At 59.9% G+C, this 27,428-nt stretch overlaps 1 protein-coding gene across 1 annotated transcript; it reads left to right on the forward strand.

Moving 5' to 3' along the window:
* On the forward strand, window positions 1–27,018 carry LOC144736813 (rho family-interacting cell polarization regulator 1-like). Its single transcript, XM_078619457.1, is given in 23 exon segments — window positions 1–214; window positions 410–536; window positions 2,678–2,860; window positions 3,432–3,510; window positions 4,290–4,313; window positions 5,261–5,314; window positions 5,850–5,999; window positions 7,785–7,848; window positions 13,130–13,173; window positions 14,448–14,573; window positions 15,194–15,342; window positions 15,641–15,770; window positions 16,411–17,589; window positions 18,752–18,942; window positions 21,164–21,230; window positions 21,232–21,312; window positions 21,848–21,986; window positions 22,563–22,712; window positions 23,371–23,526; window positions 24,615–24,829; window positions 25,835–25,918; window positions 26,246–26,336; window positions 26,795–27,018. Coding segments are annotated over 23 exon segments (3,804 nt in total). The 3' UTR covers window positions 26,902–27,018.
* The last annotated feature ends 410 nt before the right edge of the window (window positions 27,019–27,428 follow it).

The raw sequence follows: 27,428 nt of genomic DNA on the forward strand, positions 1-27,428 counted from the left end.
ATGGATGTTGGGTCTCTGGTTTGTCGTCGGCAACACGAGGACTCGTCCAACTCCCGTGCGGTTTGCCGCGGCGTCTCCTGCGGATCCGTGGCGCCGGGGCGGTCGGCACAGCGAGCCGGGGGATCAGTGTCGGGTCTCGGAGTTCCGGTCACGATTCCCGTCGCGTTGTTTAACCACGCGACCCGGCAAGTGGTCGCCGCGCACGAGCCGGCGGGTGAGGCCGGAGAGCGCGGTGACTCTGCCACGGATAGAGGGAGGCGGTGTCACGGCGCGCCAGCGGAGTCGACCCGGCCGGTTTTGGCAGCAGGGGGCGGCTCTTGGTTTGGTGTTTTCACGGAGCTCGCCAACGAGCCGTGCGGCCTGTGGCTAAGGAGCCGCTGCGTGCATCCTCCGTGTGTCCTGAGCGCAGGGGGGGGTCTCGTGGCGCGGGGGGCCATGTCCCTGGTGGTGACGCAGGCGGGCCGGGGCGGAGGAGGAGCCGTCTCTAGGAGCCGCTCGTTCGCCGGGTTCAGCGCCGCTCACGAGCGCAGTCGCCGGTACCGACTCGCTCACCGCTCACTCGCTAGCTCACCACTCGCTCACTCACCACTCACTCACCACTCGCTCACTCGCCGCTCACCACTCACTCACCACTCGCTCACTCGCCGCTCACTCACCACTCGCTCACCGCTCACTCGCCGCTCACTCACCTCTCACTCGCTAGCTCACCACTCGCTCACTCGCCGCTCACTCACCACTCGCTCACCGCTCACTCGCCGCTCACTCGCCGCTCACTCGCCGCTCACCACTCGCTCACTCGCCGCTCACCACTCGCTCACTCACCACTCACTCACCACTCGCTCACTCGCCGCTCACCACTCACTCACCACTCGCTCACTCGCCGCTCACTCACCACTCGCTCACCGCTCACCTCGCTGCTCACTCGCCGCTCACTCGCTAGCTCACCACTCGCTCACTCGCCGCTCACTCGCCTCTCACTCGCCGCTCACCACTCGCTCACTCGCCGCTCACCACTCACTCACCACTCGCTCACTCGCCGCTCACTCACCACTCGCTCACCGCTCACTCGCCGCTCACTCGCCTCTCACTCGCCGCTCACCACTCGCTCACTCGCCGCTCACTCACCACTCGCTCACCGCTCACTCACTACTCACTCACCACTCACTCACCACTCACTCACCACTCACTCACCACTCACTCGCCGACTCACTAACCACTCACTCACTAACCATTCACTTAACTGTGCGTAGAGGTACACACAAAGACAAAGATCCCCCGTGTAGCCTGTACCAGACTGTAGGGGCAAGTGCCGTTAGCGAGCACCTATGAAGGCCGGCACGGCACACGAGGGGGTGGGTGGCCAGCACCACGCCCGGCCGCCTTCGTCTCCCCAGTGGCGATGTAAACACAACGCACCGGGTACTCATTTGAGGCCGAGTAGACCTAGGGGCGAGGCCCAAAACCGGTCCAGATACTCGCCACCGACGGTTGGCCGTGAGCAGGAATCGAACCGCTGCGCGAAACGTAAATAACCGCACCGCCTCGCCAGTTAGTCTATTAGCCAGTTAGTCTATTAGCCAGTTAGTCTATTAGCCAGTTAGTCTATTAGCCAGTTAGTCTATTAGCCAGTTAGTCTATTAGCCAGTTAGTCTATTAGCTCGTTAGCTCGTTAGCTATCATTAACAGCTGGCGGCTCCGACTCGCAGCCCTCCCTGCGTTGCCTTGGCACTCACACACCGCCCCTGCACCCCCTCCACCACCCCCTCTACCCCCCCCTTCCACTCCCTCCACCCCCCCTTGCACCCCTTCCCACGTCCTCCACCCCCTCCACCTGCTGCCGTGTGTCCCATGTGCTGTCACGTGCGTGCGCGTGTGTGCGTGTGTGTGTGCGTGTGCGTGCGTGTGTGCGTGCGTGCGCGTGTGTGTGCGTGTGTGCGTGTGTGCGTGCGTGTGTGCGTGTGTGCGTGCGTGCGCGTGTGTGCGTGCACGTGTATGCGCGTGTGTGTGCGTGCACGTGTGTGCGCGTGTGTGTGTGTGTGTGTACGTGTGCGTTTGTGTGTGTGCGTGTGTGTGCATATGCGTGTGTGCATGTGTGCGTGTGCCCGCGTTGTGTATTTTGTATCTGCGAGTGCGATCTCTGGCCACGGCTCGCATCGAGTGGCGGTTATCCGATCCGGTCCTGGGCCCGCCCTTAGGTCGACTCAGCCTTCACAGAGTCCTTGGAGTGTTGCGTAAATAAACATGGCCGCTGGGGAGACAAAGGCGGCCGGGCGTGGTGCTGGCCACCCACCCCCTCGTGTGCCGTGCCGGCCTTCTGAGGCGCTGCTGCTCGCCAACAGCAGCAGACACGAGCCCGGTGAACCCGGTGAACCCCGGCGACACGGGCTCGATTCCCGCTCACGCCCACCAACACCGGTGACGATGATCTGAATCGGTCCCGGGCATCCCCCAAGTCGACTCGGCCTCAAATGAGTACCTGGTGCGGTGTGTAAACACGGGCATCGCCACCGTCACCACCACCGTCGCCCCCCCCCCTTGCCCCCCCCCTTGCCCCCCCCTTGCCCCCCCCTTGCCCCCCCCCCTTGCCCCCCCCCCTTGCCCCCCCCCTTGCCCCCCCCTTGCCCCCCCCTTGCCCCCCCCTTGCCCCCCCCTTGCCCCCCCCCCCCGCCCCCCGTAGGTCGCGTGCCACTCCCCGGCGCTCCCCGACGCGCTCTGCCAGGATGTTTGCCGGCTCCAGCAAGTCGCCGGGTGGTGGCGGTGGTGGTGGCGGCGGCGGCGGTGGTGGTGGCGGCTCCTCCCCACGGCTGCCGCAGCCGCAGCGACTGGACGAGGTTTACGGGGCCCTCAAGAAGGGGCTCGGGTGAGGCCTGGGGGGGTGGGGGGGGGGACACGCCGGGGGGTGGGGGGGGCCCTGGGGGGGTGGGGGGGGGGCACGCCGGGGGGGGGGCCACTGCGGGGGTGTTCCATCTCTGATTACACGCAGACAGTTTACACACATACAGATCACACACACACAGATTACACACACACACACAGATTACACACACACACAGATGTGTGTGTGGTGTGTATGTGGTGTGTGTGTGTGGTGTGTGTGGTGTGTGTGTGTGGTGTGTGTGTGTGGTGTGTGTGTGGTGTGTGTGATGTGTGTGTGGTGTGTGTGTGATGTGTGTGTGGTGTGTGTGTGGTGTCTGTGTGTGGTGTGTGTGTGATGTGTGTGTGGTGTGTGTGTGGTGTGTGTGTGATGTGTGTGTGGTGTGTGTGTGGTGTCTGTGTGTGGTGTGTATGTGGTGTGTGTGTGTGGTGTGTGTGTGTGTGGTGTGTGTGTGGTGTGTGTGTGTGTGTGATGTGTGTGTGGTGTGTGTGTGGTGTCTGTGTGTGGTGTGTGTGTGTGATGTGTGTGTGATGTGTGTGTGGTGTGTGTGTGTTAGTGAGTTCCTGCAGGCTCATCATACCGAACTGGAATCGATGACCATCCAGCAGAAGGAAATGAAACGCAACTCACGGCTGGTGAGTGGTGGTGGTGATGCTGACGGTGATTGTGATGATGATGATGAACACGGTGGTGGTGATTGTGGTGACGATGATGACCACGTGGGTGGTGGTATTACCGTGTTCTCTAGTCTATACGATGCGCCATTGTTCCCTCGTATTTAAAACAATGGGGGAGCGTTTTAACAGTCTGGTAGCAGTGTGTGTGTGTGAGACCAGATTTGTGTAACTTTACTGATGGCAGGAAAATTATTGGTTAATCCGGAGAAGGCGGTAGTCGTCGTGATGATGAAGATGCTACTGCTGAAAATGCTGATGCTGCTGCTGATGATGCTACTGCTGCTGCTGATGATGATGCTGCTGCTGATGATGCTGATGCTGCTGATGATGCTGAAAATGCTGATGCTGCTGCTGATGATGCTACTGCTGCTGCTGCTGATGATGATGATGCTGCTGCTGCTGCTGCTGCTGCTGCTGATGATGATGCTGAAAATGCTGATGTTGCTGCTGATGATGATGCTGCTGCTGCTGATGCTGAAAATGCTGATGTTGCTGCTGATGATGATGCTGCTGCTGCTGATGATGATGCTGATGCTGCTGCTGATGATGCTGCTAATGGTGCCCTATCGTGCACCTCGTCCCACCTCATAATTTCTCTTCTGTGCCCACCTCTGTCCGCACACCTCTTCCCCCCTCTTTCCCACACCTCCTCTCTCCATTATCTCTACTACCCACGTCTCTCTCCCGTCCCCTCCTCTGCCCTCGTCGTCACCTCCTCGTCGTCGTCACCTCGTCAGGGCTTCGTGTACGACCTGGACAAGGTGAGATGAGTGTTGTGTACCCAGCACAAACACACACACAGACTACACACACTACACACACGACATACACACACACTACACTCACACACACACTACACACACACACTACACACACACACTACACACACACACTACACACACACACTACACACACACACTACATACACACTACATACACACAGACACACTACACACTACATACACTACACACACACACTACACACACAGACTATACCCTACAGACCACACAGACTCCACACACACATACACACAGATTACACAAACACACATCACACACAGACACACACTACACACACACACCACACACAGACTACACACACAGACTACACACACAGACTACACACACACACTACACACACTACACACAAACACACATCACACACAGACACACACTACACACACTACACACAAACACACATCACACACAGACACACACTACACACACACACCACACACAGACTACACACACAGACTACACACACACACTACACACACTACACACACTACACACAAACACACATCACACACAGACACACACTACACACACTACACACAAACACACATCACACACAGACACACACTACACACACACTACACACACACACCACACACAGACTACACACACAGACTACACACACAGACTACACACACACACTACACACACTACACACAAACACACATCACACACAGACACACACTACTGACACAGCCGTGTGAGCCCCGCGGTGTGCTATTGGGGACTGATCGCAGACTCTGCATCAGCGAGCACTGGCTCCTGTACCGTGCTGACGAGTCCCAATGAGGACTAAGCCGGTCCACAGTTGTCTGCGCTGCCACTGCTGTCAGACGATCGTCATCGTCGTCATCGTCGTCATCGCCATCGTCATCGCCATTGTCATCCCGTCTCCTTTGTGATTCCTCTCCAGCAAATCAAGTCGACGGAGCGATTCATCCGGAGACTCGAGTTCCACGTCAGCAAGGTGACGCTGGAGCGAGCGTGTGTGTGTGTGTGCGAACGTGTGTGTGTGTGCCTGCGTGCGTTTCGTGTGTGTGTGTGTGCGTGTGTGTGTGTGCGTTTCGTGCGTGTGCTTGTGCGTGCGTGTGTGTGTGTGCGTGCGTTTCGTGTGTGTGTGTGTGCGTGCGTGTGCCTGCGTGCGTGCGTGTGTGTGCGTGTGTGTGTGTTTCGTGTGTGTGTGTGTGCGTACGTGCGCTATCGGTTTTGCGTCTGGGGGAGCGGCGGTGCAGCGGTCGGCGTACCGCGCTGCTAACCCCACGTCAAAAGGTGTTTAATAGTTTTTTTACTAAAACTATTGAAGACCTTTTAGAAATATATTTTAGCAGGTAAGGCCCCGCTGAGCTACGTAGCTCTTTTTCAGAAGCGACTTGGCCATCACAAATGATAGCTCAACGAAGTTGGCTTATCATCATCATCATCATCAGGACCCACGACCTCCTGCGTACCAGGCGAGGTAGTCAACATCTCCTGGCCACCGTGGTGGGCCCGTGTGTGTGCAGGTGGAGGAGCTGTACGAGACGTACGGGATCCAGCGCAGGCTGCGGGACGGCGCGCGCCGCATGATGGCCGCGTACGAGACGTCGCCGGGCAGCAGGGAGGCGCGGGACACTCTGCAGGAGGTCACCCGGGGTCACCGCGAGTACACGGAGGTGCGGGCGCAGACGCGGACACGCGGGGATGCGGGGACGCAGAGACACGCGGGGACGCACGGACGCTGTGATGCGCGGAGATGGAAAAACACGTGGACACAAGGAGATTGACACAATGGTCATAGACACAGGGGCACGTGGACACGCAAACGCTCGCACACACGGACACGCAAACACGCCACGCTTGCCTCCGCTGTGAGCCACGTGATCACGTGATCCGGTGATTCTGCTGCTGCGTTGGCAGTGGTGCAGAAGCCGGTCAACAGAACAACTTGACCGCGTCCGGCAGCGCCCCACACCGTGATTTGTGATTTTTCTGTTAAAAATTTGCACGAGCAATTTTGCACAGCACGCGGCTGATTCACGTGCTATGAATCCGCACCTTCGATTAGCACCACAGTGGCTAGGAGATGTTAACTACCTCGCCTGGTACGCAGGATGTCGTGGGTTCAGTCCCGACCCTGACGCCTGCTGCTGCTGTATATTTGGAGTTTGCGTCTCTCTCTCTCCCCGTGATCGTCTGATCTTGCGGTTTTTCCCTTCACATTTCGAAGCGACGTCACGCGTTTCTAAGTTTCCACAACATGATGATAAGCCACTTTCGTTGAGCTATCATTTGCGATTACCAGGTGGCTTCTGAGAAAGAGCTACGCTGCTCAGTGGGGTCTTGCCTGGTAAAATAAAAAAACTAGTTTCAGTCTAATATCACGGTTGGCTACGTACGGTGCAAAAGAAGTTCAGCGTACGTACACACAAAAACACGTGCCATTGCTCGAGATGTCGCCCATCTTACAGTCTACCGGTCCTGCTGACAAAGACAAAGACACCCCATATAGCCTTAGACTGTCGGGGCAAGTGCTGTTAGCGAGTAGCACGTATGAAGGCCGGCACGGCACACGAGGGGGTGGCTGGCCAACACCACGCCCGACCGCCTTTGTCTCCCCGGTGGCGATGATTTTACACACCGCAGCAGGTACTCATTTGAGGCTGAGTCGACCTAGGGGAGGCCCAGGACCGGTTAAAATAGTCGTCACCCGGTGGTATTGGCTGTAAGTGGGAATCGGTCGGCGGGTTCGTAGTGTAGCGTGCTAACCGCTACACCGCCGCTCCCCCCCCCCCCCACACGGACACACACACACACGGACACACACACACATGGACACACACACACACGGTGCTGTGTTGACACGCAGCGTGTCGACTTGTGAGCTGATTGAACGCAGGTCGCCGGGTTCGTGACGCCGCTCCCGATCCGTTGCGCTCCCGCTCCCCTCCCCAGATGCGACTCGTCGAGTTGTGTATTTATAGAACGTGTTTGTGTCTCTGCACGCCCACGTGCGCACACACACACTCACACACACACGTATATACACACACGCTAATGTGCACACACGCACTCACACAAACACGCACACATGCGCACACACACGCACGCACGCTCACCTGCACACACGCGTATACACACGCGTATACACACACGCTAATGTGCACACACACTCACACGCATACACGCGCACTCACACATACGCACTCACACATACGCACTTGCACGCGCATGCACTCACACGCACGCACGCTCACCTGTACACACGCACACGCGCATATATACACACACATGCTAATGTGCACACACACGCATTCACACACACACATACACGCACACTCACACGTACGCACTCACACACACACGCACTCACACACATTCACTCACACACACCCACACGCACTCGCACACACTCACTCACACACACCCACACGCACTCGCACACACTCACGCACACGCAGAGCCTGTGCGTGATTGAGAACGACATGGAGAGCCTCCTGGGGGAATTTCACATGCGCATGAAGGGTGAGTTCCACACGCAGCTCCCCCCCCCCCCACTGCTCCTCGCCGGCCCCGTGCCTCTCTCCGACAGGGTGCGTCGCGGCCGTGTCGGAGGCGGTGACGTCCCGGGTTCGAGGCCTGGCTTTAGAGCAGAGGTCGCAAACGGGTTTTGATTCCCTACGCCTACGCCTACCCGTACCCGTACCCGTACCCGGCCCGAAATGAGTGACAAACGGCTACTCACCAGTGACTCACGGCCTACCCGTACCCGGCCGCACCAGGGTCGCAAACGGCTACCCGTACCTGTACCCGGCCGGGTATGGGTAGCCGGGTATCGGATAGGGTACGGGTATCGTGTAGGGCACGGGTTTTGTGTAGGGCACGGGTATCATGTAGGGTACGGGTATCGGGTACGGTACGGGTATCGGGTAGGGTACGGGTATCGGGTACCCAGTTGCGACGTCTGCTTTAGAGTCGGGGAGGGGGGGCGAGCAGATTAGACCGAATCTGCTTTGTTAGTCACCGGCGACGAGATGTTATTCAGGGGCCACCTGGCCCCAGCCACCAATCGCGGTGACTGACATCGTCATGGTCATCCTCGTCGTGTTGTCAGCAGCAGAGAGATCACGTGACTTGTCAGTGTGGAGCGGGGTGAGGAGGGTAGGGGCGGCAGAGAGGTCACGTGACTTGTCAGTGTGGAGCGGGGTGAGGAGGGTAGGGGCGGCAGAGAGATCACGTGACTTGTCAGTGTGGAGCGGGGTGAGGAGGGTAGGGGCGGCAGAGAGGTCACGTGACTTGTCAGTGTGGAGCGGGGTGAGGAGGGTAGGGGCGGCAGAGAGATCACGTGACTTGTCAGTGTGGAGCGGGGTGAGGAGGGTAGGGGCGGCAGAGAGGTCACGTGACTTGTCAGTGTGGAGCGGGGTGAGGAGGGTAGGGGCGGCAGAGAGATCACGTGACTTGTCAGTGTGGAGCGGGGTGAGGAGGGTAGGGGCGGCAGAGAGATCACGTGACTTGTCAGTGTGGAGCGGGGTGAGGAGGGTAGGGGCGGCAGAGAGGTCACGTGACTTGTCAGTGTGGAGCGGGGTGAGGAGGGTAGGGGCGGCAGAGAGATCACGTGACTTGTCAGTGTGGAGCGGGGTGAGGAGGGTAGGGGCGGCAGAGAGGTCACGTGACTTGTCAGTGTGGAGCGGGGTGAGGAGGGTAGGGGCGGCAGAGAGATCACGTGACTTGTCAGTGTGGAGCGGGGTGAGGAGGGTAGGGGCGGCAGAGAGATCACGTGACTTGTCAGTGTGGAGCGGGGTGAGGAGGGTAGGGGCGGCAGAGAGATCACGTGACTTGTCAGTGTGGAGCGGGGTGAGGAGGGTAGGGGCGGCAGAGAGATCACGTGACTTGTCAGTGAGGAGCGGGGTGAGGAGGGTAGGGGCGGCAGAGAGATCACGTGACTTGTCAGTGAGGAGCGGGGTGAGGAGGGTAGGGGCGGCAGAGAGATCACGTGACTTGTCAGTGAGGAGCGGGGTGAGGAGGGTAGGGGCGGCAGAGAGATCACGTGACTTGTCAGTGAGGAGCGGGGTGAGGAGGGTAGGGGCGGCAGAGAGATCACGTGACTTGTCAGTGAGGAGCGGGGTGAGGAGGGTAGGGGCGGCAGAGAGATCACGTGACTTGTCAGTGAGGAGCGGGGTGAGGAGGGTAGGGGCGGCAGAGAGATCACGTGACTTGTCAGTGAGGAGCGGGGTGAGGAGGGTAGGGGCGGCAGAGAGATCACGTGACTTGTCAGTGAGGAGCGGGGTGAGGAGGGTAGGGGCGGCAGAGAGATCACGTGACTTGTCAGTGAGGAGCGGGGTGAGGAGGGTAGGGGCGGCAGAGAGATCACGTGACTTGTCAGTGAGGAGCGGGGTGAGGAGGGTAGGGGCGGCAGAGAGATCACGTGACTTGTCAGTGAGGAGCGGGGTGAGGAGGGTAGGGGCGGCAGAGAGATCACGTGACTTGTCAGTGAGGAGCGGGGTGAGGAGGGTAGGGGCGGCAGAGAGATCACGTGACTTGTCAGTGAGGAGCGGGGTGAGGAGGGTAGGGGAGGCAGAGAGATCACGTGACTTGTCAGTGAGGAGCGGGGTGAGGAGGGTAGGGGCGGCAGAGAGATCACGTGACTTGTCAGTGAGGAGCGGGGTGAGGAGGGTAGGGGCGGCAGAGAGATCACGTGACTTGTCAGTGAGGAGCGGGGTGAGGAGGGTAGGGGCGGCAGAGAGATCACGTGACTTGTCAGTGAGGAGCGGGGTGAGGAGGGTAGGGGCGGCAGAGAGATCACGTGACTTGTCAGTGAGGAGCGGGGTGAGGAGGGTAGGGGCGGCAGAGAGATCACGTGACTTGTCAGTGAGGAGCGGGGTGAGGAGGGTAGGGGCGGCAGAGAGATCACGTGACTTGTCAGTGAGGAGCGGGGTGAGGAGGGTAGGGGCGGCAGAGAGATCACGTGACTTGTCAGTGAGGAGCGGGGTGAGGAGGGTAGGGGCGGCAGAGAGATCACGTGACTTGTCAGTGAGGAGCGGGGTGAGGAGGGTAGGGGCGGCAGAGAGATCACGTGACTTGTCAGTGAGGAGCGGGGTGAGGAGGGTAGGGGCGGCAGAGAGATCACGTGACTTGTCAGTGAGGAGCGGGGTGAGGAGGGTAGGGGCGGCAGAGAGATCACGTGACTTGTCAGTGAGGAGCGGGGTGAGGAGGGTAGGGGCGGCAGAGAGATCACGTGACTTGTCAGTGAGGAGCGGGGTGAGGAGGGTAGGGGCGGCAGAGAGATCACGTGACTTGTCAGTGAGGAGCGGGGTGAGGAGGGTAGGGGCGGCAGAGAGATCACGTGACTTGTCAGTGAGGAGCGGGGTGAGGAGGGTAGGGGCGGCAGAGAGATCACGTGACTTGTCAGTGAGGAGCGGGGTGAGGAGGGTAGGGGCGGCAGAGAGATCACGTGACTTGTCAGTGAGGAGCGGGGTGAGGAGGGTAGGGGCGGCAGAGAGGTCACGTGACTTGTCAGTGAGGAGCGGGGTGAGGAGGGTAGGGGCGGCAGAGAGATCACGTGACTTGTCAGTGAGGAGCGGGGTGAGGAGGGTAGGGGCGGCAGAGAGATCACGTGACTTGTCAGTGAGGAGCGGGGTGAGGAGGGTAGGGGCGGCAGAGAGATCACGTGACTTGTCAGTGAGGAGCGGGGTGAGGAGGGTAGGGGCGGCAGAGAGATCACGTGACTTGTCAGTGAGGAGCGGGGTGAGGAGGGTAGGGGCGGCAGAGAGATCACGTGACTTGTCAGTGAGGAGCGGGGTGAGGAGGGTAGGGGCGGCAGAGAGGTCACGTGACTTGTCAGTGAGGAGCGGGGTGAGGAGGGTAGGGGCGGCAGAGAGGTCACGTGACTTGTCAGTGAGGAGCGGGGTGAGGAGGGTAGGGGCGGCAGAGAGATCACGTGACTTGTCAGTGAGGAGCGGGGTGAGGAGGGTAGGGGCGGCAGAGAGATCACGTGACTTGTCAGTGAGGAGCGGGGTGAGGAGGGTAGGGGCGGCAGAGAGATCACGTGACTTGTCAGTGAGGAGCGGGGTGAGGAGGGTAGGGGCGGCAGAGAGATCACGTGACTTGTCAGTGAGGAGCGGGGTGAGGAGGGTAGGGGCGGCAGAGAGATCACGTGACTTGTCAGTGAGGAGCGGGGTGAGGAGGGTAGGGGCGGCAGAGAGATCACGTGACTTGTCAGTGAGGAGCGGGGTGAGGAGGGTAGGGGCGGCAGAGAGATCACGTGACTTGTCAGTGAGGAGCGGGGTGAGGAGGGTAGGGGCGGCAGAGAGATCACGTGACTTGTCAGTGAGGAGCGGGGTGAGGAGGGTAGGGGCGGCAGAGAGGTCACGTGACTTGTCAGTGAGGAGCGGGGTGAGGAGGGTAGGGGCGGCAGAGAGGTCACGTGACTTGTCAGTGAGGAGCGGGGTGAGGAGGGTAGGGGCGGCAGAGAGATCACGTGACTTGTCAGTGAGGAGCGGGGTGAGGAGGGTAGGGGCGGCAGAGAGATCACGTGACTTGTCAGTGAGGAGCGGGGTGAGGAGGGTAGGGGCGGCAGAGAGATCACGTGACTTGTCAGTGAGGAGCGGGGTGAGGAGGGTAGGGGCGGCAGAGAGATCACGTGACTTGTCAGTGAGGAGCGGGGTGAGGAGGGTAGGGGCGGCAGAGAGGTCACGTGACTTGTCAGTGTGGAGTGGGGTGAGGAGGGTAGGGGCGGCAGAGAGGTCACGTGACTTGTCAGTGAGGAGCGGGGTGAGGAGGGTAGGGGCGGCAGAGAGGTCACGTGACTTGTCAGTGAGGAGTGGGGTGAGGAGGGTAGGGGCGGCAGAGAGATCACGTGACTTGTCAGTGAGGAGCGGGGTGAGGAGGGTAGGGGCGGCAGAGAGGTCACGTGACTTGTCAGTGAGGAGTGGGGTGAGGAGGGTAGGGGCGGCAGAGAGATCACGTGACTTGTCAGTGAGGAGCGGGGTGAGGAGGGTAGGGGCGGCAGAGAGATCACGTGACTTGTCAGTGAGGAGCGGGGTGAGGAGGGTAGGGGCGGCAGAGAGGTCACGTGACTTGTCAGTGAGGAGCGGGGTGAGGAGGGTAGGGGCGGCAGAGAGGTCACGTGACTTGTCAGTGAGGAGCGGGGTGAGGAGGGTAGGGGCGGCAGAGAGATCACGTGACTTGTCAGTGAGGAGCGGGGTGAGGAGGGTAGGGGCGGCAAGCCAATGTGGAAGAATCCCGAGAACGAATCACGCTACGACCACCACGCGGACTGCAATCACTCACTCACTGACAAAGGTCCCCCGTGTAGCCCTAACAGACTGCTGGGGCAAGTGCTGTTAACGAGTAGCACCGATGAAGGCCAGAACCGCACATGAAGGGGTTGGGTGGCCAGCACCACGCCCGGCCGCCTTTGTCTCCCCGGTGGCAATGTTTTTACACACCGCACCAGGTACTCATTTGAGGCTGAGTCGACTTAGGTGAGGCCCAGGACCGGTTCAGATAATCGTCATCGGCGGTGGCTGTGATCGGGAAATGACCCCGGGTCACCGAGTTCGTTACGCAGCGTGGCGCTAACCGCTGCACTACCGCTCCCCACACACTCACACACTCACTCTGCAGCACAAAGGCGGTCGGGCGTGGTGCTGGCCACCCACCCCCTCGAGTGGCGTGCCGGCCTTCATAGGCGTCCGCTAACAACACTTGCCCCTACAGTCTGTTAGGTCTACACGGGGCAGGGGGGGGGGGGATCTTTGTGTTCGTCATGACGATATTGACTCTACGCCGCATCTTTTGTCTCCAGGATTGGCCGGGTTCGCGCGCCTCTGCCCCGGAGATCAGTATGAGGTGAGCGTCATCATCAATGTCGTCATCATCGTCGTCGTCATTGTCGTCACCGTCATCATCATCGCCGTCATCATCGTCATCACCGTCGTCATCAATGTCGTCATTGTCGTCGTCGTCACCGTCATCACCATCGTCACCATTGTCACCGTCATCATCGTCGTCTTTCGGTAAAGTCACATAGATAGGTTGAACCTATCTACGTGACTTTACCGAAAGACCCAAAGAATATGAATTCCTGCAGTCACGAAAGAAACGAGCACAATGATAATAATAATAATAAAGTAATAAATAGACGCGAATAGTAAACGATGTAGTACGTGCTTGTGATGCTGCCTGTGAGAATGAGGGCGCCACGGTGGCTGGGAGATGTTGACTACCTCGCCTGGTGTACAGGAGGTCGTGGGTTCGATCCAGACCCTGACGCCTGCTGCTGTGTATTTGGAGTTTGTGTATCTCTCTCTCATCATCATCACGGTGGCCAGGAGATGTTGACTACCTCGCCTGGTGTACAGGAGGTCGTGGGTTCGATCCAGACCCTGACGCCTGCTGCTGCTGTATATTTGGAGTTTGCGTGTCTCTCATCATCATCATCATCACGGTGGCTGGGAGATGTTGACTACCTCGCCTGGTGTACAGGAGGTCGTGGGTTCGATCCAGACCCTGACGCCTGCTGCTGCTGCTGTATATTTGGAGTTTGTGTCTCTCTGCTTGTGGTCGCGTATTATTTTTCTCCGGTTTTCCCCTCCACAATTAGAATCAACGTCACTTTGTTGGGCTGTCATTTGTGGCGAGGGCACTCCTGAAAATAGCTTCATAGCTCGGTGAGGCCTTACCGGGTCAAATTAAAATAGTTTAGTTTGAGTTTATCGTGTGTGTGCGTATATGTGTGTGTATGTGTGTGTGTGTATGTGTGTGTGCGTGCGTATATGTGTGTGTGCGTGCGTGCGTGCGTGGTATGGGTAGCGGTGGCACAGTGGTTAGCGCTGCGCTACGAACCTGGCCACCCGAGTTCGATTCCCGCTCGCAGCCACCAACACCGGTGACGATTATCTGAACCGGTCCTGGGCCCTCCCCTAGGTCGACTCGGCCTCAAACGAGTACCTGGTGCGGCGTGTAGTAAACATCGCCACTGGGGAGACAAAGGCGGCCGGGCGTGGTGCTGGCCACCCACCCCCTCGTGTGCCGTGCCGGCCTTCATAGGTGCTGCTCGCTAACAGCACTTGCCCCGACAGTCTTGTTGAGGCTACACGGGGGATCTTTGTCTCGTGTTCCAGATCTTCATGCGCTATGGGCGTCAGCGCTGGAGGCTCCGCGGACGCATCGACTCGGATGACAAGCAGAGCTGGGACAGCGAGGAGACGCTGCTGGTGCCTCTGATCTCCGACTTGCTCCACATCAAGGTGACGCGCTGCACTGGAGCAACATCAGCAGCCTCATCAGCAGTGGCAACAGTCTAATCAGCAGCATCATCATCATCAGCAGCAGCAGCTTTTTCAGAAGCGGCATCAGTAGAAGCGCTTTCATCATCACCATCAGTAGCAGCATCGTCATCGGCACTAACAGCAGCAGGATCATCATCATCAGCAGTAACTTCTTTAGGAGCAGCATCAGTAGAAGTGATTTCATCATTATCACCATCAGCAGCAGCAGCATCATCAGCAGCAGCAGCATCATCAGCAGCAGCAGCAGCGCTATTATCATCAGTATCAGCGCTATTGGCATCATCATCAGTAGCAGCACTGTCATCAGCATCGGCACTGTCATCAGCAGCATCATCATCAGCATCGGCACTGTCATCATCGGCAGCAGCAGCAGCGGCGATATCGTCGTCGTCATCGTCAGTAGTGGCGGTAGCAGCGCCATCGTTGCCACCACCCTCGGCGGTCAAAGCGTGTCCAGACTGGACCCCCACCAAAGGGTTGTGTGGTTTGTCAACATCATCGCTGCGACCGTTGCTCCTCCACCCTTGTGGGACCTCACCAGCAGTCCCCCCGGGGCCGGTGTTGCCCCCCCCCCCCAGGTGACGGAGGTCAAGAGCCTGGCCACTCACGTGGTGGTGGGCAGCGTCGTGTGCGAGACGCGGGACCTCCTCGCCGTGGGGCCCCAGCTCGTAGCGGTCGACATCAACGACCTGGGAACCATCAAACTCAACCTGGAGGTCACCTGGAGGTGAGCTCCAGGAGATCGGGATTCAGGATCGGAGTCTTGAGACTCGGCTCCAGGAGATCGGGATTCAGGATCGGAGTCCTGAGACTCGGCTCCAGGAGATCGGGATTCAGGATCGGAGTCCTGAGACTCAGTTCTAGGAGATTGGGATTCAGGATCGGATTCCCGTGACCCGTGTCCCCACCCCCTATAACGCCCCCCCTCCCACCCACCCGGCCCCCCCCCCCCGCCCCTCCCCCCCCCCCGCCCCTCCCCCGCCCCTCCCCCCCCCCCGCCCCTCCCCCGCCCCTCCCCTGCACAGTCCGTTTGACAAGGAGGACCAGGCCATGACTCCGGGCACCATCGGCAAGATGTCTGCCGCCAGCAAGAGGCTGTCGCTGTACAGCCAGAGCCCGCCTGACACACCGTCCCTACGCGAACAGGCCTTCTACGTGAGCACGCGGCGTTGCACCGCTACGTCACACCGCTACGTTACACCGCTACACCACACCGCTACACCACACCGCTACGTTACACCGTTACATCACACCGCTACGTTACACCGTTACACCACAGCGCTACGCCACACCGCTACGTTACACCGCTACGCCCCACCGTGACGCTACAACCGCTACGTTACACCGCTACACTCCACCACGACGCTCCACCGCTACGCCGCTACGCTCAACCACGACGCTATACCGCTACGTTACACCGCTACACTCCACCACGCATACAACCGGCAACAACGCCTGCCACAACTTCAGCCACCAACGTGGGGCAACATCGCAGGCAAATGGTAGGCCTGGTTCTTGACCCCTGGGCCCGAGGTCCCGGCGGCATGAGTGCGGCACTTTGCGACGTAACTCGACGCCAGGTCGGCGGAGGTCGTCGGGTGGCTCACAGGTCAGGTCGGGCGCAGGCCGCGTGATTTGGTGATGGGCTCGTCGCGACGACGCAGTTGCGATTGTAATCGACGTTCCCCTCTACCCACCCCCCCCCGTGCTCTCCTTTCGCAGTGGCCGGCATTCAAATCGTTGTGTACGTGGCTCTGCCCGCTAATTCGCTCGGTATGTTTCCGTTGGCTCGCAGAACATGCTGCGTCGTCACGACGAGCTGGAGAACGGAGCCACCTCCTCGCTCTCGTCGGACTCCATGGACGGCTCCGTGAGTCCCCGGACTCCGCTCGACGCCGGCACCAGCAGCCGACGGCGTCCGATCCCGGAGTACCAACTCCCGATCCCGGAGTACGAAGCCCCGGGTCTCGGTTCCGGACGCGAGCCGGAAACTCCGTCCTCTGCCACCGCCGCCGCCGACGTTTCCTCCCCGAGCGAGCGGCGGGTGGAGAACGGCGAGCCGGAGCCTTGCGGGCCGCCCCGCGCCGACCACTCGCCGCTGCCGCCGCCGCCGGACGAGACGGAGCGTGCGACGAAGCCGGTCGTGAGCAACGGCGTCCCGGCGTACGGCCGCGCGCTCAGCCAGATCAGCGAGGGGAGCGTGGACTCGCTGGAGGAGCACGGCGGAGCGGGGGGAAGTGTCGGTGAGGCCGCGGCGGTTGCCGTGGCCGCGGGAGACCGCGAGGATTGTCCGGCCGAGGGAGGAGCGGCGGAGGAGGCGGCCGAGGCTTTGGAAGCCGGGGGAAGCGACGGTCCGCGGGAGGACGTGGAACCGGCGCTCGCCCCGGCGGAACCGGCGGTCGCCTCGGACCGAGGAGCGGAGGCCGCAACCGAGGACGCCGGCACGGGTGACGTCACGGCCGGCGGGAGCTCCTCCTCGCCGAGATGCTCGCCGGCGCGCGGCGACGGAGCGTTGGGCCGCGAGCCCAGGCCGGGCAAGGACGGCCTGCTGCTGAGCGCCAACGCCAGCGAGATTTTCTTCACCGACAAATCAAAGGACGTCGTGCATTTCTTCAACGCCGCGGTCGTGCCGTGCGGCGACGATGACGACGACGCCGACTCGAACGGCGCCAAAGATTCCCGGCGAGACGAGACGACGGCCGCGGGCGATGGCGCCGCGTCCCCCCCCGGGGTCGCCGGCCGAACCAAAGAAACCTCGGGGCCGGCCGAGCAGGTCAGGCCCCCCCCCTCGCCCGCCCCCTCGCCCGAGCGGGGGGCGGCGAGCGCGGAGGAGGATTCGGGCGAGCGGCTAGGAGGACCGGGCCTCGAGCGGGCCTGGCAGGCGCTGTGCTCGGCGCTGGACGACTGCAGGGGCCGCTACGTGGAGCTGCAGCTGCTGGAGCAGGAGGTTGCCGACCTGGATCGCATTCTGCAGGTTGGTGCGCTCGCGAGGGACGCGTGGTCATTCGCTCTATTCGGGTGGTGCGGGGGGCGGGGGGCACATGGTCATTCGCTCCATTCGGGTGGTGCGGGGGGCGGGGGGCACATGGTCATTCGCTCCATTCGGGTGGTGCGGGGGGCGGGGGCCACATGGTCATTCGCTCCATTCGGGTGGTGCGGGGGGCGGGGGGCACATGGTCATTCGCTCCATTCGGGTGGTGCGGGGGGCGGGGGGCACATGGTCATTCGCTCCATTCGGGTGGTGCGGGGGGCGGGGGGCACATGGTCATTCGCTCCATTCGGGTGGTGCGGGGGGCGGGGGGCACATGGTCATTCGCTCCATTCGGGTGGTGCGGGGGGCGGGGGGCACATGGTCATTCGCTCCATTCGGGTGTTGCGGAGGCGGGGGGGGGGTCGGCGCCGCACTGCACCGTGGTGGTGAATATGAGATTGTGACGGTCCCTTCATAGATAACGGTCACGCGGCAGCAGGTTGACGATTCTTGTCCATGGTGAACTGGACGACTTCTGTGGTCAGCTAACAAAAAGAGAAATGTATTGTTTCAAGAGGCACCACCGCACGCGGCTCCGGTAGCCGCGAGTTTGCCGACTCCCACCCCCCCCCCCCCCCCCGGGGTCTCGTGAAGGGGCTGTCACCGCCGCTACGCGTCACGGACACGCAGCTGCGGTGGGGGGGGGATGACGTTGCCTCGTGACTCTATCCGATATCATCGCTGTCAACCCCTTGTCAGTGCCCCTACCTTATTACAGACCAATTCAGATCTCTACAAAGTCCCATCACAAGGTAGAAACACAAACAAATGGACAACACATTAAAATGTTTGTGGCCCGTATTGAAACGGCTGTACGCCGTATGGACCTGTAAACTAAATCTCCCTGTACAAGAATGCGCGGTAAACCGTGTGGGTTGACGGCAATGCAACGGGGTCGTCGCGTGGATTTTTCTCGCCGGGTCCTCCGATTTTTCCCCCTCCGCGTCTGGAATCGACGTCCGCACGTTTCGAGTATTTGCCCGCCGCCGCCTCTGCCGCCGCCGCCGCTACAAATGTCCACGTGGTGACGGCGAGGCCGCTTCGTTGAGCCGCCGTTTGCCGTTTGTTCGTTTGACGCTCTCAACCGCCACGGGCCGCGATGCAGCCGGGCGGGAAGGTGTCACGGAGCCGCGCGTCCAGCGTCAGCCTCTCGGTGGAGCACGCCCTGGAGAGTTTCAACTTCCTCCACTCGCCCGACCTGGACGACGAGGAGGTGGAGCAGGACGGGGAGGAGGAGATGGAGCGGCAGGACGGGGAGGAGAAGCGCCACCGTGAGGCTGCGGAGTCGGACGGCAAGTGAGTTCACGGCTCCGTCGACATCCTGAACGCCGCGGACGCTGAACGGCTGATCCACAACATTTGTTTTGTCGCGCGTCGGCTGCTTGCAATGCCCTGCAGTATGGTCACAATGCGCCCCGCCAGGGTGCTAACTGGTACACGACCCTTGAAGGATCACGTCGCATACCCGTGCTGCTGTCCCTTCACTGGCTCCCTGTCCCTACCCCCGCGATAGATTTTAAGATTCTCTAGCTGGCATTTTCAGGGCCTTTAAATGGACTCGCTTCCTCCTTCAAGCCATGCAATATTCCAGCAAGATCGTTACGATCCTCGGAGTGTGCATTGCTCGCTGCCCCACGGCCTCTAGGCTTCGCACTTCGGGTGACGACGGTGCCTCGGCAGTAGCGCAACCCCCGAGACACTCTACAAATCTTCAAATCTCGACGAAAAACTCATCTGTTTAAAAATGGCTTTCTCTCTCTCTCTTTAGTTACTTTCAAACGTCTGTCTCACTTTCTTCTTTACTTGGCTGACGTTAAACTATTTTCCGCCTTTCAACGCACAAGCGCCGTGAGAACGGCTGTTTAAGGGCGCTTTATAAATCTAAATGATCACGAGTCTAAATGATCACGAGTAGTATTACAAGCTCGCATCGTCGTCCTGCGATGAGAGCCGGGAGGGTAGCCGTAAGCAAGTCGGAGGTCGGGAATAGAGCACCTCCGATTGGCTACGTACGGTGTGAAAGAAGGTCAACACACGTACTGCCCATAGACTCAACACTGCCCATAGACTAACACTACCCATAGACTAACACTACCCATAGACTAACACTACCCATAGACTCAACACTACCCATAGACTCAACACTACCCATAGACTAACACTACCCATAGACTAACACTACCCATAGACTAACACTACCCATAGACTAACACTACCCATAGACTAACACTACCCATAGACTCAACACTGCCCATAGACTAACACTACCCATAGACTAACACTACCCATAGACTCAACACTGCCCATAGACTCAACACTACCCATAGACTCAACACTACCCATAGACTCAGCACGACCCATAGACTAACACTGCCCACAGACTCAACACTACCCATAGACTCAACACTACCCATAGACTCAACACTACCCATAGACTCAACACTACCCACAGACTCAACACTACCCATAGACTAACACTACCCATAGACTAACACTACCCATAGACTCACACTGCCCACAGACTCAACACTGCCCATAGACTCAACACTGCCCATAGACTCACACTGCCCATAGACTCAGCACGACCCATAGACTAACACTGCCCATAGACTCAACACTGCCCATAGACTCAACATGACCCATAGACTAACACTGCCCATAGACTCAACACTACCCATAGACTAACACTGCCCATAGACTCAACACTACCCATAGACTAACACTGCCCATAGACTCAACACTGCCCATAGACTCAACACTGCCCATAGACTAACACTGCCCATAGACTCAACACTGCCCATAGACTAACACTGCCCATAGACTCAACACTGCCCATAGACTAACACTACCCATAGACTCAACACTACCCATAGACTCAACACTACTCATAGACTCAACACTGCCCATAGACTAACACTGCCCATAGACTAACACTACCCATAGACTCAACACTACCCATAGACTAACACTACCCATAGACTAACACTACCCATAGACTAACACTACCCATAGACTCAACACTACCCATAGACTAACACTACCCATAGACTAACACTACCCATAGACTCAACACTACCCATAGACTCAACACTACCCATAGACTAACACTACCCATAGACTAACACTACCCATAGACTCAACACTACCCATAGACTAACACTACCCCCATAGACTAACACTACCCATAGACTCAACACTACCCATAGACTAACACTACCCATAGACTAACACTACCCATAGACTCAACACTACCCATAGACTAACACTACCCATAGACTAACACTACCCATAGACTAACACTACCCATAGACTCAACACTACCCATAGACTGAACACTACCCATAGACTCAACACTGCACCTCCAATTAGCGCGGTTGGCTACGTACGGTGCGAAAGAAGTTCAACATACATATGTTCGTATCGAGCGTGGCGGATAAACATTGCGGATGTGGTGGTGGGCCTGGACTTTACGTATCTATCTATCTTCATGTGTATATAATGATGTTGTCAGTAACAGGCGGCAAGGCGACGTTGAGGAGGAGGAGGAGGCGGCGGTGGCTACCGGCGACGGTGCGGAGCTCGGCACCCGGCGCCCCGACCACCGGCAGCGAGGGCCTCGACGTGGCCTTGGCTCTGCACGCGGAGTACTGCACCCACCTCGTCATGGTGTGTGCACGCACGCGACTGTGTGCGTGTGTGTGTGCACGCGAGTGTGTGTGTGTGTGTTCACCCACCTCGTCATGGTGTGTGCACGCACGCGACTGTGTGCGAGTGTGTGCACGCGAGTGTGTGTGCACGCGGGTGTGTGTGTGCACGCACGCGTGTGTGTGTGTGTGCACGCGAGTGTGTGTGTGTGTGCACGTGACTGTGTGTGTGCGTGCGTGTGGAGAGCGGTCGTGTCGTGGTTAGCGGGCTGCGCTACAAACCCGATGACCCGAGTTCGATTCCCGTTCACAGCCAACACCAGTGACGATTATCTGAACCGGTCCTGGGCCTCCCCTGGGTTGACTCAGCCTCAAATGAGTACCTGGTGCGGTGTGTAGTAAACATCGTCACTGGGGAGACAAAGGCGGCCGGCAGTGGTGCTGGCCACCCACCCTCTCGTGTGCCATTCCGGCCTTCGTAGGAGCTGCTCACTAACAGCACTTGCCCCAACAGTCTGTGTGCCGATGCCTCTGTGTGTCCACCCCGCCGTGTGTAGAAGCTCGGCACGTTTGGGCCCCTGCGCTGCGGGGAGCTGTGCGCCCTCGACCGCCTGCACGGCCAGGCGGCCGTGCTGCGGCGAATCGCGGAGCTCACGCGAGACTTGTGCGACGGGCAGATCCTGAGCATCGCACGTGGTACGCACCAGCCAGCAGCGGCGCACGGCCGCCCCTATCCCATCATGCAATGCAGCCACACCCATATACCACCATTCCCTACAGCCGCCCGTTTCCCATTATGCACCGAGGCCGCGCCTATCCCATCATGCACTGTGGCCACCTGTATCCCATCAAGCACTGTGGCCACCTCTATCCCATCATGCACTGCAGCCACCCCTATCCCATCATGCACTGCAGCCACCCCTATCCCATCATGCACTGCAGCCACCCCTATCCCTTCATGCACCAAGGCCGCCCTTATTCCATCATGCACTGCAGCCACCCCTATCCCATCATGCACCAAGGCCGCCCTTATCCCATTATGCACTGCAGCTGCCCCTATCCCATCATGCACCGAGGCTGCCCCTATCCCATCATATCCTACCTCCGACCCGATCCCATCATACATTACAGCTGCCCCTGTCTCATAATGCATCATGCCTACCCCCTATCCCACGATGCTTTCCTTTTCCCCTTCCGAGACGTGTTGCCCCCCCCTCTCCCCCCCCGCCCCCCACCCCGTGCTGCCCCCCCCCCCCTCATTTTGCGGTGCAGCGGTGCCCGAGCTGTGTGAGCGCGAGTGCGTGCTGCGCTTCTGGGAGCGCGTCGCCGAGCCGGGGGGAGCGCGGCTGTGCGCCACGACGGAGCGGCTCGCCGCCACCGTGTCTTCCGACTACTCTGAGACGCTGGCGCACACGGACGCAGGTGAGACGCACACGCGTGTGCACGTGTGTGTGCGAGTTGGTGAGACCGCCGCGTGCGCGCGTGTGTGTGTGTGAGTTGGTGAGACCGCCGCGTGCGCGTGCGTGTGTGCGCGAGTTGGTGAGACCGCCGCGTGCGCGCGTGTGTGTGTGTGAGTTGGTGAGACCCGCCGCGTGCGCGTGTGTGTGTGCGTGAGTTGGTGAGACCGCCGCGTGCGTGCGTTGAGTGACCGTGGGTCGCCGGGTTTACCACCGCGCCACCGCTACCCGTGCCACGTACAGAGACGCACAAAGACGCACACTACCACCTTAAACTAGTCAACTATTGTATGTCACCAGGTAAGGCCCACCGAGCTTTGTAGCTCTTTTTCAGAAGCGGACCGCCACGCTGCCGCTCGATTGCCACTCACGGCCACGACCACCGGTGGCAATTATCTGAACCCGGTGCTGGGCCTCCCGTAGGTCAACTCGGCCTTAAATGAGTCCTCGATGCGGTGTGTAAAACATCAGCGCAGGGGGAGACAAAGGCGGCCGGGCGCGGCGCTGGCCACCCACCCCCCCTCGTGTGCCGCGGTGCCGGCGCTCGCAGGCGCTGCTACTCGCTAACAGCACTTGCCCCAACAGTCTGTTAAGGCTACACGGGGGATCTTTGCCTTTGTCAGTGTGCGTGCGCCTGCTGGAGCGGCTGCTGGATCGCCGCGTGCGTCGCCTGCGCTCATGTGCGCCCGCGCGCGTCACCGCGTTCCAGCTGGCGGCGCTCGCTCAGCAGCACGACGTGCGGACCATGGACTCCTTCATCACCCGGCTGGGGCACGAGGGTACGGGAAATACAGACACTCAGAGATACACAGAGACTCGGAGATACTCGTACAGATACACAGATACTCAGAGATACTCATAGAGACACTCAGAGATACTCATGCAGATACACAGACACTCAGAGATACTCATACAGATACACAGACACTCAGAGATACTCGTACAGATACACAGATACTCAGAGATACTCATAGAGACACTCAGAGATACTCATGCAGATACACAGACACTCAGAGATACTCATACAGATACAGACTCAGAGATACACATACACAGACTCAGAGATACTCATACAGATACACACAGACTCAGAGATACTCATACAGATACACACAGACTCGGAGAGATAGACAGAGACTTGGCTGGAAAGCGATGAAAATAATCTGTCGTTGAATCGAATCGCGCATCGACACGACCAAGTGGACTTGTGATTTGCTCGCTCTGCCCCCCCCCCACCCCCCTCCTTCCTCTGCCCCCCCCCACCCCCCTCCTTCCTCTGCCCCCCCCACCCCCCTCCTTCCTCTGCCCCCCCACCCCCCTCCTTCCTCTGCCCCCCCACCCCCCCTCCTTCCTCTGCCCCCCCACCCCCCTCCTTCTTCTGCCCCCCCCCACCCCCCTCCTTCTTCTGCCCCCCCCCCACCCTCCTTCCTCTGCCCCCCCACCCCCCTCCTTCTTCTGCCCCCCCCACCCCCCTCCTTCCTCTGCCCCCCCACCCCCCTCCTTCCTCTGCCCCCCCCACCCCCCTCCTTCCTCTGCCCCCCACCCCCCTCCTTCCTCTGCCCCCCACCTCCCTCCTGCCTCTGCCCCCACCCCCCTCCTTCCTCTGCCCCCCCCACCCCCCTCCTTCTCCTCCTTCCTCTGCCCCCCACCCCCCTCCTTCCTCTGCCCCCCCACCCCCCTCCTTCCTCTGCCCCCCACCCCCCTCCTGCCTCTGCCCCCCACCCCCCCTCCTTCCTCTGCCCCCCCCACCCCCCTCCTTCCTCTGCCCCCCCACCCTCCACCTTCCTCTGCCCCCCCCACCCCCCTCCTCCACCTTCCTCTGCCCCCCCCACCCTCCTCCTGCCTCTGCCCCCCACCGCCCTCCCAGTGTCCCTTGCTGCGTCGTTGGAGTCGCACGACCGCAGCGAGGTCCTGCGTGGGCTCAAGCGTCTCGCCGGGCCGGACACGGCCGCCCCTCCGCGCCTGAGGGTGGCCAACATGACGTCCCTCGCGCCGCTCCTATTGGACAGCGACGCCAAGATCAGCCAATCGGCGGCGACGATACTCAGGAGGGCGGCGAGCGAGGCGCCGCTCCGAGAGAAGGTGATCACTCTGCAATGAAAGTGTTAAGCTGTCAATTATGTTTTTACTTTACCAGCTGTAAGGCCCCACTGAGCTATGAGGCTCTTTCTCAGAAGCGACCTGGCCATCGCAAATGATCCATCGTTGTCATCATCATCACGTGGACATTAATAGCAGCAGCCACACTCTAAACGCGTGACGTTGATTCTAAATGTGGAGGGAAAACGCGGAGGAGCCGGACAGAAATCCACGCAACCACGGGGAGAGAGACGCACGACAAACTCAAATACAGCAGATGTCAGGGTCGGGATCGAACCCACGACCTCCTGCATACCAGGCGAGGTAGTTAACATCTCCTGGCCGCCGTGATGATGATGAGAGAGACACGCAAACTCCAATACAGCAGGCGTCAGGGACGGGATCGAACCCACGACCTCCTGCACACCAGGCGAGGAAGTTAAAGTCTCCTAGCCACCGCCACGCCCATGAAGAGGACATTGCCAGAAACGGCGCCTGCCGTATTTATATGAACGTGTGTATATATACGTCTTCAAAGTTTTCCCTTTCAGAGCCCCAAGGTGGCTCAGCGGCAGAGCGAGCGGCTCCCAATCGCAAAGGTCGCGAGTTCAAATCCTGGTTGTGGTTTCACTCAACCCATCATCATCACCCCTCCAGGGTCGATTAATGAGTACCACTTTGTGATGATGACAATTTGCGTTCAGTAGAGCCGTGTGCCCTCCTTCGCACGGTGACGTCTCGCGCGATAAGCAACTTGCACCTCATCGCACCTCAACACATTGGAAGGGCACCCCCAGTGGCAGCTGTCCCTGTGTGGCACAAGGTGCCCTCGGCACTTGGTCTGCAAGCGGGCACATCAGTCTCGGGCGGGCGCGGCGCTGGCCACCCACCCCTTCGTGCGCCCTGCCGGCCTTCGTAGGTGCTGCTACTCGCTAACAGCACTTGCCCCGACAGTCTGTTAAGGCTACACGGGGGGTGGGGGATCTTTGTCTTTGTGCGTGTGAACAGGTGGTGGTTTGGTGTCTGCAGCTTCTGGAAGAGGAAGATGAGATCCTGAGACGAGCTGGTTGTGCAGCACTGGCTTGCCTGCAGGTGAACACACACACAAAGATCCCCCGTGTAGCCTTAAGAGACTGTAGGGGCAAGTGCTGTTAGCACCTATGAAGGCCGGAACGGTACACGAGGGGGTGGGTGGCCAGCACCACGCCCGGCCGCCTTTGTCTCCCCAGTGGCGATGTTTACACATTGCACCAGGTACTCATTTGAGGGACGCACACACACGCACAGACACGCACACACACGTGAGCTTACACACACATACACACACGTGTGAGTTTACACACACACACGCACACGTGCTACACACACACACGTGCTACACGAGGTGGGGGGGTTCCTTGTCTGTGTGCCCTCACCCAGGCCAAGGAGAGTATGGAGCAGCTCCTGCACCTGTGCCAGGTCGACCAGGAGCCCGTGAAGATCGCGGCCAGGGACGCCATCTTCTCCTTCGGTGAGGCCCCACCAAGCCCCCGGCGTTAACCAGGGCGGCCGTTGGCCTTGACCGGCACGTCGCTGTGGCAGGGGGGCGGACAGTGGCCGTCGGGTCAGGAATGGCTACGAAGCGGCAGACGCGGCGCAACCGGAGGGACGCGGAGCGGCGAGCGGCATTTGTGCCACGCGTGGGATGGTGCCACGCGTGGGATGGTGCCACGCGTGGGATGGTGCCACGCGTGGGATGGTGCCACGCGTGGGATGGTGCCACGCATGGGATGGTGCCACGCGTGGGATGGTGCCACGCGTGGGATGGTGCCACGCGTGGGATGGTGCCACGCGTGGGATGGTGCCACCGTTGCTGCCACGATGGATGTGGGGGGAGGGGGGCGGGAAAGCGTTTATCCGGCAGTGGATCCAGCATGGCCGACGACAATTTTACAACTAATTTCTTATTAATCTCATTTCTTTTTTCAGGCAAGGAAGGCCAAGAGGCCTACCGTCGCGCGGAGGAGACCATGGACGGAGTGCGTGGGTTCATAACGCCGGGCGCTCCTCACAAACAGCCGCCCGCGACTTTCTGACCGCGGCGAAGGAGGAGGTGGTGGCGCTGCTCGTGGTGACGACGACGACGCCGATGCCATCGCCGAAACCGGCAGCTCGCGGGAGCCACGGTGGCGGCAGCGGGAAAACCGCACGCGGCACCCGTTGGGGGGGGGGGGGGGGCTTGTGGGAATTAGTTTTTTTTCATCACAGGTTGGGGGGGGTGGGGGGGCAGCAGGAGTGAGGAATGGGGTCGATCAAAAAAGAGGGCAGCCCTCTTGGTTAGGCTACAGAAGGGCATGATGATGTGGAACACGTGAGATGATGTGGAACACGTGAAAAACCTTACCGTTAGCGGAGAAGTGGGATGGGCACGGGGGGGGGGGGGGGCACCAGTGTCGGATTGTGGAAGTATTAACACGCGGCACTGAGCACGATTGTTGGACATCGATGAATGGAAACATCGAGACGAAGAAAAGCGCCGCGTTCTAACGACGGCCTCGCACGCGGAGCCCGCTCGCGCCGTAGTTGCTCCGCCGCGGTGCATTGCAGCGCCGGCGCGCAACCA

Source organism: Lampetra planeri, chromosome 63 (genome assembly GCF_965212315.1).
Source record: "Lampetra planeri chromosome 63, kcLamPlan1.2.h2, whole genome shotgun sequence".
Lineage (NCBI taxonomy): Eukaryota > Metazoa > Chordata > Hyperoartia > Petromyzontiformes > Petromyzontidae > Lampetra > Lampetra planeri.